Source organism: Podarcis muralis, chromosome 10 (genome assembly GCF_964188315.1).
Source record: "Podarcis muralis chromosome 10, rPodMur119.hap1.1, whole genome shotgun sequence".
NCBI lineage: Eukaryota > Metazoa > Chordata > Lepidosauria > Squamata > Lacertidae > Podarcis > Podarcis muralis.
Genome location: NC_135664.1, coordinates 4467234 through 4481299, shown reverse-complemented (window position 1 = coordinate 4481299; position 14066 = coordinate 4467234). Strand labels below are relative to the sequence as shown.

The following is a 14066-nucleotide window of genomic DNA, read 5'->3' as shown; positions in this document are numbered from 1 at the left end:
TACAATTGTGCATGAGTAAAATGACCAATTTGAAAGCTGCTACTGGCAACCAAGCCTACGGATTTCTTCACTCCAGGCTATGGTAATGGAAAACATAGCCTCACTGAACAGGACAGCCAGAATGCATCGATAGAAGCACAAATATAAATGTGTTACTGGAGGGCAAGATTAATCTGAAATTTTCAATTCACGTAATTACAGAATGAATGAAGGAGAGGCCACATGATGGAAAATTTTAGAAGGTCCCTGGGCAGGCTGTAGAGATTTAATCAAAGTTAATACATCCCAAAGGAGCAGGTTTATTCAGTTTTCATCATTTAAAGTGTAACTCCTTGCCAGCTGTAGCATATTACAATGTTATACTGAGAGACACAGATTTATAGGAATGCCTGTGATAAAAACTGTACAGCTGCTGCGCTGCAGAGTTACTAATAATGTTCAAATGCGCCGCAACAGGTGTCTTGCTTCTATCTACGTACAATTTAAACATAAACATTAACAAGATTTTGATTTTTAGGAGTTTTGGAGAGAGCAGAAAAAACTTTTATAGAGCACCTGTTTTTATGGCTAGAGCACATGTAAAGATTCTGAGGAAAGTTTTGTGGAAATGTAGCATCTGAAAATGACATGGTTTGATGTGATCTAAGTTTAAAGGAAAAAATGTATATGTGGTCTGCTTCCAAATGCATAACTACCATTTTAGGGTTCTCGGCAAGTTGTGACAACATGTCATCTCTGCCTTCTCAAAGCAGAGCTGAAGAACAGCCCAACAGTCACATCCCTTTGTGGGCCACCTTCTGAGGGTTGACTGCCAGTAGAGTGCGCAAAGGTCAAAAGTCCCTGGAGCAGTCAAAAGTCAGAGGTTTCTACGCACACCCACCCACCTCGGCACCCTCCTTCCAAGAAAGAAGGAGGCATTAACACAGTTCAAGGATAGATTGCAGCCAGACAAAACGTCTCATGGAGTGGACCAGTGAGGAAGCATTCCATTTTCTCCAAAGGGCCAAACAGAGAGGCCTAGGAATTTGCATTCAGCGCCCAGGCCCAATGTCTCCCACCCAGAGGTCAGGAGCGGATCCACTATGAAACTCATGAAGCTTTCAAAAATGGGCCTATTAGACCCAATTTGAGCTGCATGACTCAAACGGATTAATTTTTTCTTGCATATATATCAACAATCCCAAAGTTTGAGAGTCAGTAGCAGAGATGTTGTAAAGGTGTGGTGATCTGTCATGGAACAACCCCATTGAACAAGGTAACAGTGGTTACCTAGTCCTAGATGGTTGCAAAGAGGGTTGCAAAGAGAAGCTTCAGGGCTCCCAAAATGTAGGTACGCCACTGCCAGAGGTTCAAACCTCGAGCTAGGATTTTAAAAAAAAAATCCTCCTACACAGATTGTGGCATCTGTGAACACAGTCAAAGAAGAGCTCTCCCTTAATTTGAGGTGAGAGGTTGATCTATGTGCAAATGCCACCACAGCTTCTCTCCCACTACGGCTTCAGATTTGAAGACCATGAACATAATCACCATCATGTATCAAATGCGTGATGCTAATAAGTAATTGGAATCTTTTGGTTTCAGACAATTCCTAACATGCACTTGCAGTGGCTTGGACTAGGTGATCCTCGTAGTCCCTTTCAACTCCACAATTCCTTAATTCTATGATAACTCACCTCATCTTGAGACTTGACCAGCGTTCTAAATGTCCTATCTCCGCTTTCTCCATCTATCATTTTTTTCCGAATCTACAATCAGGAGAATTACAAAAATAAGGAAGCAAATCCAATGTATTCAATAAATTTCACTAATTTTGAACAGGGTCCATGATCATTTCCTGCATTGTGTAAGAAATCATAAACTTTAAACAAGATTTGCCTAAATGCCATGCTTGAGGCTACGTTAAACAGCATAGCTTATTCATTTAAATGCAATCACATGCCCTCCAACGTTTTGGGAAGCCAAAGGGGGGGGGGGACACACCACACCATCCCGCCTGCCCACCCTCTGTTCTCCTTCATCTCCCCCCGCCCATCCACCCAATCTCTGCTTGTCTTCGTCTGCCCACTGCTCCACACAGAATCAGGTGCCCTGAGATGAAGGCAGAGTCTGGAGTGGCTTCAAAGAAAGTGGGGTACTTGTCAAGGATGGAATCACTGGCAGCCCTATTAATTGCCATGCTGGCCGCAGCCCAACAATGCATGGATCAAATCCCCAACATCTATTTTAGCAAGATTCTTGGAAGCAGAGCTTATAAAAATTTATTCCCAGAACCCATTGTAGTTCAGAGCAGCCAGAAGTGGGCTGAGTTGATTACCCCAGGTGTAAAATATGCAGTGCTTGCTTAACAGAATCCCAGGATCTGATTTCTGACTCTGCACTGCAAGCAGGCTTCTCTGCTCCATAAGGATTTTTGAGAAGGGGCTTTTTGGTTGTGGTACTCAGGGTCATGTGATGCCCTCCCCTAGCAGGCCTACCTCTCACTGATATTGCTTGAAAAATAGTCATCAGATAAAAAGCTCCTGATGTGTGTTGAGCTGCTTAAGGTTACATGTGTGCTCATTTAGCTGCTGGTTTGCTTTTATGAAAATTCCCTTTTCTTACATATTTTATTGATTGTTGTTGCTGTTTTAAAACTAGTTGTAAGCCACTTAAAACACTGTGTGTGGGGTAGAGCTTTACTTGTCCCAGAAAACAAATATCTTACCTAACAATGAAGACAGTGGACTCAGCTACATTCGTCTAAAACAACGTTTTGAATTTGTTATAAACGTGCAACAGCAGATGGCACCAGAGAGCAAAAGAATTCTATACAATTTTTATATAATGATTTAATTTCTGACTTATTTATAGTGTTTTCCCCCCGATGTGTAGATACATCCAGTGATTCATCAATATCATTTACCTCAACTTTAATATCGTTTTCCAGCTCTGCATCCAGAAAATCCAGCGTCACTGGCTCCTGAGATTTAGGATTCTGAAGAAGAAGTGTCAAACCAGCACATAATAAACATATTTCTTGCCATGTTGCATTCAGGATTAAATTGCTTGAATTGCTTCAAATTCTATCTTGAAACTCATGGGATTCATAAAGGTGGAATTACTTACCTCTCCAGTTTTTAATCAGTACAGCTATAAAATATGCAGTCTTTCCATTTAAACAAACATATATATATATATATATATATATATATATATATATATATATATATGAGAATGAGATAATTGGACAAGAGATAATTAGTTTACCCCAGAATGTAGAGCTTGGTAATGTACCGAGGCTCTTTCCTCGATCTAAATTATTTCACAAAATATATGTGTAGAAACTGCAATTGAGAAGGCAGACACGGCATCACGAGGACACAAAGAAGGAAGGCAGGAAGAAAAGTCAATGACTTTTTATAGCTAGTCTCTACAGAGAAGAGTTAGGTACAACAGACTTGTTTTTCAAAGGAGTAAAAGCACTTATTTTTGAAATTAATGGCAGAGGTTGATGGGCAAAGATAGGAATCAAAGGAGAAAGGATTAAATTCAGATAAAGGAAAAATAAGGGAAGGAAGGAAGTCCTCATTGTTGAAAAGGGATCCAATCCTGACAGATAATTTTGAAAATACCTTCAGAAAGATTAGTCCTCCTTGCTGGTACAACCAGGCCCTCACTACCACAAAGTAGTATAATACCACTCCTGATAGCAAGGACAGAGAACCTGTGACCCTCCCCAGGCTGTGGGACTCCAACTCCCATCAGTGGTAGCCAGCATGGGCAATCCTTGGGGAAGAGGAGAGCTGCAGCTCATGACCATCTGAAGGGCCACAGGTTCTTCAACGCAGACTTGGGAAATTCAGTCACGGCCTACCTTCTACGAGGATGGATTGCCATGGTTGTAGATAGAGGAACATTCCTACCTAAAGGTAAAGGTAAAGGTACCCCTGCCCGTATGGGCCAGTCTTGACAGACTCTAGGGTTGCGCGCCCATCTTGCTTAAGAGGCCAGGGGCCAGCGCTGTCCGGAGACACTTCCGAGTCATGTGGCCAGCGTAACGAAGCTGCTCTGGCGAGCCAGCACCAGCGCAGCACATGGAAACGCCATTTACCTTCCTGCTATAAAGCGGTACCTATTTATCTACTTGCACTTAGGGATGCTTTCGAACTGCTAGGTGGGCAGGAGCTGGGACCGAAAGACGGGAGCTCACCCCGTTGCGGGGATTCGAACCGCCAACCATACGATCGGCAAGTCCTAGGCGCTGAGGTTTTACCCACAGCGCCACCCGCGTCCCACATTCCTACCTAACTTGCCTTAAAGTCTTACAGTGCTCAGACCTGCTAGACCTAGGCAATTCTCTCCTTACCACTCCTGCAGAAAGGCAGACAAGACCCATGTCAACTCACTCTTTCAGCACTGACATTTCAGGGAAAACATTATGTACATTCCTTTGACAAAAAGCACAATATAGAGAGCCATGGAGTAGTAACCCGGGGAAGGGAACATTGGTAATGGTTGCCACATGGGAGAGATTTAAAGCAGCCACCATCTAACGGAAGAAATTATGCCCTGGTCTTTGTTGAGGTGAATATGTACGTATTTTCCTAAATGCCAGAAGATAAAATCTATGTTCCCATACTTGTCTGTTCTCATACTTCACTGATTCCAGGAGAAATTCAAAGATATGATGAGAGCAGTTGTGTCCATGACATCTGAAGAGGGAAAGTCTACGTACATAGACTTTACACACATAGACTTTCAAGTGTAGGATTTCAGATCATATATAAGCATTTGTGTATAGATTTTCCCTCTTCAGATGTCCACACTCAAGGCAGAGATATTAGGAGTGAGATGTGTGACGCTGGTGTCAGACTGGTGCGCCCCCAATCTCGGCTCACAAACTGAGTCGCACACTGACTACAAAGTATTAGCAAAATGTCAGAAAGGAGTTTGAGTTGCCAATAGTTCCAGTGATTTTAGCAGAACCATGTGCAAGGAAGGGATGCAACAGTCCAGAATCTGTCAACAGTTCTACTAGTCAATGACCGAGAAACTGCTTAGAGATAGAAATAAGAAAGTTGGCTCATTATGTTCATCTGGATCATATTAACAAGGTACTAAATAGACAGTGTGTTCTTTTTTGCTGTTCTTTTTAGAAACTTGCTTCAATAAGAGAAACAGCAGAGGAAATCTTGCCTTGGATATGAAAATATTCAAACACCAATTGAAATAAATGCAGATCATTGCTGGTACAATTATATGCATTTGACAACTGCTAAGCTCTTATTCATCTAGACAAATAAATCAACTTTAGTGAAATAAATCATTGAGAGAAAATAATGATAAAATTAAAAATGAATAACAAACACAGTTAAAAGAAGACAAGACCTTAAACTTCACAAAGTCTAGTTCTCAAATGTAAAGCAAATCAAATTTAAATAATAAATTTCTTACATGCAATGGAATGACATTAGAAGGATCAAACCCAGGCAGCATGCATGAAGGCATTGCCGTGGCAAAAGCAGCATTGCAGTCCATATCCCGTTCCAGTAAACAAAGCAAGGACACAAAAGAAAACAATGTGATAAATAATCCATAATACAAGAATCAACCTTTTAAAAAAACACACTCAAAAAATGATAGCATGGTTTAGTCACAGTTACGGAATCTAAAAGTTTAGGCTATCTCTGAATAATACAAATATGAATTGAATGTTTACAGATAAAGCAAATGGATCCCTAATAAAATGCTTAGATCAGACTCCACTAGGAAGCTCTCTTTTGCAAGCCTCGTGCATTTAATCTCTTTAGATACTTAATATTGTTTTAAGTCTGAAATAACTAAATAAACCTGAATCAGGGACCTTTATAACTTTAAGTTTTAGGGCAAGGGCATATTATTGGATTTAAGCACTATAGAAATTAATAATAATAATAATTAATCAGAGGGGATAATGGATGAAACAACAATGACTTCCCTTTGAACAGTACCATGTTCAAGTTCCGTTTGTTTCAATGTGGCTTGCAAAGGAGAACCTTCTAATGGATTGTGTCCTTGGGCTCTACATACAGTAAATAATGCCTCCTTTCCTACGGCCTCTTGATTATACCCATCATTTGTCAATAGTTTTGAGGAACAATTAGTCTGCGTCTTCCATTATTGACTTACATCTTCCTTGATTTAAGTTTTATAGATGTTGTGAGTTTTAATGGTTATCAGAATAAGGGGATAGGGAAATTGGAAAAAATAAATGTGCTTATGTGCTTGAACAGGATCTAGGTATTATTTACAAAGAAGTAAACACTTATGAATTTACAGGCATTTATTCTGAGGTAACACTGAACAGAATTGCAGCCTCTCAACCCATCTGTCTCAACTGCCCCCTTTAAAAAGTGCTGGGCTTTTTTTAAAGCCAAACTTTAGACTCCGATAACTGTTCCTTTCCCATTTTGCTAGGATGCATTTAGATAGCAATCCTATATGGTTTGCATTTCTACACATCTTATCAGCTGCAGTCATAAAACATGACTGAGGAAGTAAAGTGAAAAAGCCATGCAAGAAAAAGCCACTAAAAAAAGAAAAAAGAAGAACGCATATTGACTTTCAGCATGGCTATTACAAGGTAGGATGTGTTATTTTAGTTAATAAGGTAAATACTGTATGAAGGACAGAAGGAGATATAAAATGATGCAGCAACATAAAAATGAAATCACTAAAGTGTGTTGATTTTGGGGGAGTGGTAATGATAATCTGAACACACTGTGAATTCAAAATACTGCTGTTTTTGTGTGTGTGCAAATAACAGTTTTGCTGTGCTCTGTACAACATTCACAGACACACAGCTGCAAATGAAACAATAAGCACCATGTTTTGACCTGCATGTGGGAAACCACAAATCCTTAATATGGCTCAAAAGTCTATCAAATATAATGTAAGGGCTTCAGGTTTACAGTAAAATAAATCGAGAATACGCAGCCTCCCTCTCCAGATTCTAAACTTCTTGGCGGCGTGGGGGGGGGGGGGGAATTGAAAATTGTGGCAAAAGCATACGTATATTCAATTCTGTTAACAGCAACACGTAATTACTTAAAGCAACATCTTCCACAAGCATCCACACTATGTTTGCAAGCTTCATGCTTTAGAAGCTGTTTGATCAAGTAAACAGCCTAGTTAGGTTTTCCCAGGAAGCTAAATAGAAGCTCTCTAATCTCAGCTTCAGCTCTATGCATCTTTAAACACTCTAAGAATCACCTCTATCCATAGTTACCTGGACATAGGGTCTCCTTTTTCTAATTTTGGGTATGCCCGCACCAATGTGCTAAAGTAACAAAACAGCATTGATTCATATTTTCACAACATTATGACAGTCATTTGTGGTTTATTATCGTAATCTCGAGGTGTACTACACTTTCACGGACTCTTGACAGAGCAGAAGCCTTCTAACGCACAACCTTGGTTAACTAAATCCCATAGAGTGTATACAACTGCAGAATAGATTGTTTCAGAATTGCATGGTCGTTGTCAGCAATAGTGGACAAACCTAAAAAGATGAAACAAAAAAAATTCCTTCCAGTAGCACCTTAAAGACCAACTAAGTTAGTTCTTGGTATGAGCTTTCCTGTGCATGCACACTTCTTCAGATACACATTTCGTGTGCATGCACACTTCTTCAGATACACTTCAGTGTGCATGCACACGAAAGCTCATACCAAGAACTAACTTAGTTGGTCTTTAAGGTGCTACTGGAAGGAAATTTTTTTGTTTTGACTATGGCAGACCAACACGGCTACCTATCTGTAACTAAAAAGATGAATCAACTTAAGTGAGAGCTCTGCCTGCACATCTGAACAGACAGCATTCTTTAGCCCCAATCACGTGTTACTCGTGTTTATAGCATTATCATGTTTACTTGGATCAGGGCTGTGCTGTTAGCCCTGGCTACAACATTGCCAGCAGTTGTCTGAAGAGAAGCCCCAAGGCACAAGCTCCTACTCACATGTAGGGACTCCATGTGATCAGGACACCTGGTTGTGCTATAAGCCCATTTGTGTGTAGCCCCTACTCATAAGCATGGGGGGGGGGGTCTCTTTCAACATTATTCAGGAAGGAGGTGAGTCCTGCTTCAAGTAAACACAGCAACATCTTGCATATGAATAATGCATAAATAGGGTTTCTGTCTGTTTCAAGTGTAACTAATTGAAAGCTTCTTGTCTTCTAATTGAAAGCTTATGTTCTACTCAATCCTACACACCTTTCTTACCTCCAAACAATGAACTATAGAGTACAAATCACACAGTCCTAGTTAAAAAATTATTGGACAGCTGCTGACTTTGATTGATGTACCATTTGTAAGCTAAGAGGAAAGAATTGCTCAAATCCAGACAACTACTCGTGAATTCCCCACATCATCCCCTACTTTAGGCATGTGGGACAGGGAAAAATAAAATAATTGCATTAGAATACCTAGGATAAGCGTTACACACCCACCCACACCCCTATACATATGTGGTAGAGAGAAAACAAAATAATTAGATTAGAATATTTTAAAAGAACAATGCTGACCCAATCCAGGTAGGAGCACTACAGGCATAGAATAAGGTTTCCATCCTCATGTCCCTTGCTCAATGGGGACAGTGATGAGCAAACGTTTCACGGAAAGTAATGGATTACCTTTATAAAACAATTCTGTGTGTGCACCTATAAAAAAGCTCACTTTGGACACTGGTCTGATAAATGCCAACAATGTATACACAGAATCTCATTCACCATTTCAAACTGACAGACTTACATTGGCTCCCAGTACATTTCTGAGCATAATTCCAAGTGTTGGTGCTGACCTTTAAAGCCCTAAACGGCCTCAGCCCAGTATACCTGAAGGAGCATCTCCACCCCCATTGTTGGGGTGCCCAGACATTGAGGTCCAGCTCCGAGGGCCTTCTGGTGGTTCCCTCACTGTGAGAAGTGAGGCTACAGGGAACCAGGCAGAGGGCCTTCTTGATAGTGGTGCCCACCCTGTGGAATGCCCTCCCATCAGATGTCAAGGAAATAAACAACTATCCGACTTTTAGAAGACATCTCAAGGCAGCCCTGTTTAGGGAAGTTTTTAATGTTTGAAGTTTTATTCTGTTTTTAATGTTCTGTTGAAAGCTGCCCAGAGTGGCTAGGGAAACCCAGCCAGATGGGCGGGGTAGAAATAATAAATCATTATTAATTATTATTATTATAGCAGAATAACTTCTGGGGGAGACAGTTCTCCATTCACAATGCTGCTATGTAATGAGTTGGATCAATTTGTACACAAAAATAGGTCATTATGGATATTGGAGCCATCACTTTATCCACAAACAAGTTAAGTATATGGAGCAGCCTCATGGGAGGGGTGTTTCTAGGACAGGATTCCTCAACCTCAGCCCTCCAGATGTTTTGAGACTACAATTCCCATCATCCCAGACCGCTGGTCCTGCTAGCTAGGGATCAGGGGAGTTGTAGGCCAAAAACATCTGGAGGGCCGAGGTTGAATCCTGTTCTAGGACTAAGGTGGAACTGTGAAGCTCCCATGTTATTTTTGCTATTGGATGCTGCATGTTGTTTAAGTAATCTCGCTATATTTACAGTATTTTTGTATATTATTATATTTTTGTCTTGCTATGTTATTATGAAATTGTTTTTGTACCGTTTGTTTGAAATGCATCCTGTTTGTTGTAAGCCGCTTTCAGTGCATTTGTGTGTGTGTGTTTGTGTGTGTGTGTGTGTGTGTGTGTGTGTGTGTGTGTGTGTGTAAAATCAGTACATAAATAAAATGAACGAACGAATGAATTTTATGCCATTTCATGTGCATAAGCTGCACTGATTTCAATAGAGCATGTTTTTAATGTTGGGGTTTTATTCTCATGATATCTTCAAAAATCTGCAGAGTCTTTTTTCAGTACACCCATCAGAGATGTAACCAGGCACAAAGGAAATTGCTGTTTGTTGAGTTGGGAAGGATTACTATATAAGAGACTATAAATCACACGTTTGTCATTTTGCAACAATTTCCAATAAGAGGTTTTCAGAATGGTAAGAATTCAGAAGGTACTCATAAGAATACTCTCCCTTTTCTAATAGAGTTTTGCTTTTGGTTGCATCTATGATAAGATTTCTAGAAGAGAATACAAAGATGCTGCAAGTTAGTATGTTAGAGGACTTGAGTTACTGACTACAATTAAAAAGGTAGGCTAAAGAGAACAACCAGCATATGATTGGAAACTTTATTTATAGTGTACCTTTGCTTTAGAAAGTAGTTCTTACATCAGTCTGAACACCATGCACCCCATTAAAGACAAACACCAAGAGCCACATTTAATATTGAGTTTAAATGTTCTGTGAAAAATAATAAAAGAGAGAGATAATATAACTTGGGCACCAAAACAAACATTCTGAAAGAACGTTCTGAAACAGCCACAGCTTGTTTTCAGAATAACCTTGATTTTTAGAATAAAATAAATGCTCAGAAATACAATAAATGCTCAGAAACTGTAATCTGACTGGAGCACAGTGAGGCTTTCCAAGGAAAATGGTAACTTCCATCACATCACCTAATACTAGTATGGGGTTCTCCTTGCCCCATCACATATCTGTGATTTTCAAGAGTTATGTTAATAAATAACTAGATTTTTCAAAACTACCTTCCCACTTGTCTGACATAGACACTAAAGTGGTAAGCTGTACCTCCCCAGTGTGGGCTGTTCTCCATGCAGAAGCATGCTCCAGTAGGCCCAAGAGCACTTTCCTGTGTTAGCACAGCTCTATGGTGATCCCTTTTCCTATGAAAGGGATAACCAACATGGTACTCTCCAGATGCTGTTGAACTACAACTCCCATAATTCTTGATCACTGGCCATTCTGGCTGAAGTTGATGGGAGTTTGTGTCCAATAAAGATTGAACCAAAGATTCTCCATCCATCAGTCACTGAAGACTTTGGTTCAGCCTATAACCCTTCATTCTCTCACAAAGACAGAAAGAGATTAGGTAGGGGTGGAAGGGACTGTGGATATTTCAGGAAAGTGGTAGTACACAAGGGAGGAAGAAAACCCACAGGGAAACAAATAGGGAAACAAACTTATAAAAGGAATGAAGCCTGGTCCAGCAGGCTTCTTCTTACATTCCCATGTGGACAATCTAGGCTGAAGGTGATCAGGGATCTCTTAACTCATGTTCACACTTTCCCAGAGCATTTCCTGAAGAAGAGTTGCTTGTACAAGTGTGCACTTTCTTTTGTATCTGTGGGCTTGATTCATAAAAGTACCTCAGCTCATAGGTCCTGTTTGTGTGGTAGAGAAACAACCTTCCCCCGCTAAGGGATAGGAAAGATTGTGTGAATCAGCATGTTCATGCCTAGACCCCATACACACCTGAAGTGCTTATAAGAGATCTTACTTTGTGGTAAGAGAGGAGCATATGCCCCGCCACCCATGTGAAGAAAGTATATCAAGGAAAGTATATCAAGTTGAGATGCGTTGCCTTACTAGGAAAACTGTATTCTTGTGTACCTGAAAACCTTTACTGAAACATGCTGTGTATGTTACTATTTTGGTAAATTTCCATTATTCCCTTCCCCCAGTTCCATTTGGAGGCCTTATCTCTTTTGGCTTTTTAGCCTGCCTTAGTGGGCCTGATGCCACAGCAACGCATTTGTTGAATCACTTTCAATCATGGAATCATAGAGTTGGAATAGACCACAAGGGCCATCGAGTCCAACCCCCTGCCAAGCAGGAAACACCATCAGAGCACTCCTGACATATGGTAGTCAAGCCTCTACTTAAAGACCTCTAAAGAAGGAGACTCCACCACACTCCTTGGCAGCAAATTCCACTGTCGAACAGCTCTTACTGTCAGGAAGTTCTTCCTAATGTTTAGGTGGAATCTTCTTTCTTGTAGTTTGGATCCATTGCTCTGTGTCCGCTTCTCTGGAGCAGCAGAAATCAACCTTTCTCCCTCCTCTATATGACATCCTTTTATATATTTGAACATGGCTATCATATCACCCCTTAACCTCCTCTTCTCCAGGCTAAACATGCGCAGCTCCCTTAGCCGTTCCCCATAAGGCATCGTTTCCAGGCCTTTGACCATTTTGGTTGCCCTCCTCTGGACACGTTCCAGTTTGTCAGTGTCCTTCTTGAACTGTGGTGCCCAGAACTAGACACAGTACTCCAGGTGAGGTCTGACCCATACAGACCTCTCTGCTATGGCATTAGATTGGGGGGAAACATGGTGGTCCTCCACTTAATCTTCAGCTTAATACTCAAGTGGATTGCTGTGACTATTTAGTAATATTAATATTATTTATTCAATTTATATCCTGCCCTTCCTCCCGAAGGAGTCCAGTACTGACCATCAACTTATATATATATATAAAATTATTTAGCACTGTTGCCATTTCCTGTCCATTTTTTGTATCCTTACGGAGAAACCTCTACATACTGCAGAAGGTTTTGGAGCAAACATATCCCAGTGTATAAAGATAAAGTCACAGAAAGAACTGCCATGCTCATGGTGGTGTCTCATGGTCTGACTATAAATTACAGAGGAAGGCTGAATTGGTGGACAAACTATCTTCTGATGAAGAATTTATGGCATTACTAATTTTCTGTTGAAAGGAATTCACATGTACTAAACTGTTCCACAGAGAGAGGTTCTCTGTCCACATCCAAGAGGAGAAAATAATGTATTAGCTAATGGATCACATTGCTTAATGCATATAAAAATGTGTGTACTTGGCTGGCTTTAAAAGAGGATATGGCATGCTTCTGAATGCCGGTTGCTGGGAATCACAAGGTGGGAGGACACAGTTGCCCTCAGGTCCTGCTTGCAGCTTCCCACAGATGTTTGGCTGGCCACTCTAAAAACTCAACGCTGAATTAGATGGCCTGATGAAAGAGGCCTCTTACTATGGTCTTGTCTGCATGAACCAGATCTGACATTACTAAGGACAACTTCTGTCTTCATATATAAAAGATGTTTGTGGTCTAATTTATTTCTCCCATCCTCTTTGGACAAGCTGAAGTTAAGAAGGTTTACATACCTTTGGCTGAAGATTTGGATGAAGCAACACATAACCATTGGGGTCAATTGCGAAATAGTATCCATTTGGACAAAGCTGGGGAGAAAGAAGCATGACTATAATGTGCTGCCCACTGTTGTGGCATCAAAAGAGCCTGAATAACCTTTCTTCAATAAAACTGACAATATGGAAACTGTTAACCCAAATGCAAACAAAACTACCTTTTTTATTCAAGTCATAATAAAAAACCCTGTTTGTATACATAATGTGCAATGAAATAACGCTTGCAGTGCAGGCTATATTGGGGCAGACTAGACAATTCATGGAAGGCCCTGCATATTAGCTTTCTGGGAAAGCAATAATCACTCTAAAACACCACCAGAGAAGAGAAGAAAAAAGGGGAAATGACAGGGTGAAAGCAGGGCGAACAATCTTTTGACTTCCAGCCAGAAGGATATTAGATAGACTGGAAGAGAGGCTTGAACAGTACTCAAGATTGAACAAAAGTTTAAAAAATAGTTGATGTGGGAAAAGCCACTTACTGTAAACCGTGGAGTCAGTTTTTTTATTTCTTCTAGCGACACATCAACTCCCATTACTCCAAGTATCAACTGGTTCTGGGAAAAGATTTTTTTTAATGTTAGTTTTCAGATGGCTGAACAGTCAGGAAAGCTGCCCTTCTCTTTTTCTACATTCCTTTCAGCAGTTTTGTTCTTTTTTCATTGTGAACCTCTAGTGTTGCTAATTAACAAAGAATTTAACAGCAATGTAGCAGCTGTATGATTACAGAAGCTCAAACACAAACATGCAGCCGCTCAGGTATCAACATTTGTGGAATGCCTGCACATGAACTATAGAGCTGAAAATTTAGTACAGATGTAGTCCAAGAAATCCTAACATCCATGAGAATCTGGAAATGGGATATTTGTACACCTCCTCATCAAAACAGTGGGCCCCAATGTACCCCTGAATCAAGGGTTGTAGAAACAATGTAGGAACCTGACTTACAGCCTGTCAGACACTTAATCTGCTGATGCTCTGCAC

The 14066-nt window shown here is 40.5% G+C and overlaps 1 protein-coding gene across 5 annotated transcripts in view; it reads right to left on the bottom strand.

Annotated features, from left to right (window-relative positions):
• The window catches only part of CACNA2D1 (calcium voltage-gated channel auxiliary subunit alpha2delta 1), a 385544-nt gene that overhangs the window by 45193 nt on the left and 326285 nt on the right, over window positions 1–14066 (bottom strand). For 2 of the 5 annotated variants that reach the window (XM_077935727.1, XM_077935728.1), the window contains exons 17-21: window positions 13565–13639; window positions 13044–13118; window positions 7247–7297; window positions 2903–2974; window positions 1674–1745 (exon numbers count right to left, since the gene is read on the bottom strand). In XM_077935727.1, coding sequence (XP_077791853.1) covers window positions 1674–1745; window positions 2903–2974; window positions 7247–7297; window positions 13044–13118; window positions 13565–13639 — 345 coding nt within the window. Of the gene's footprint in view, window positions 1–1673; window positions 1746–2902; window positions 2975–7246; window positions 7298–10215; window positions 10342–13043; window positions 13119–13564; window positions 13640–14066 lie in introns of those variants that run through there. The other 3 variants (XM_077935729.1, XM_077935730.1, XM_028747763.2) reach the window with 2 other exon arrangements.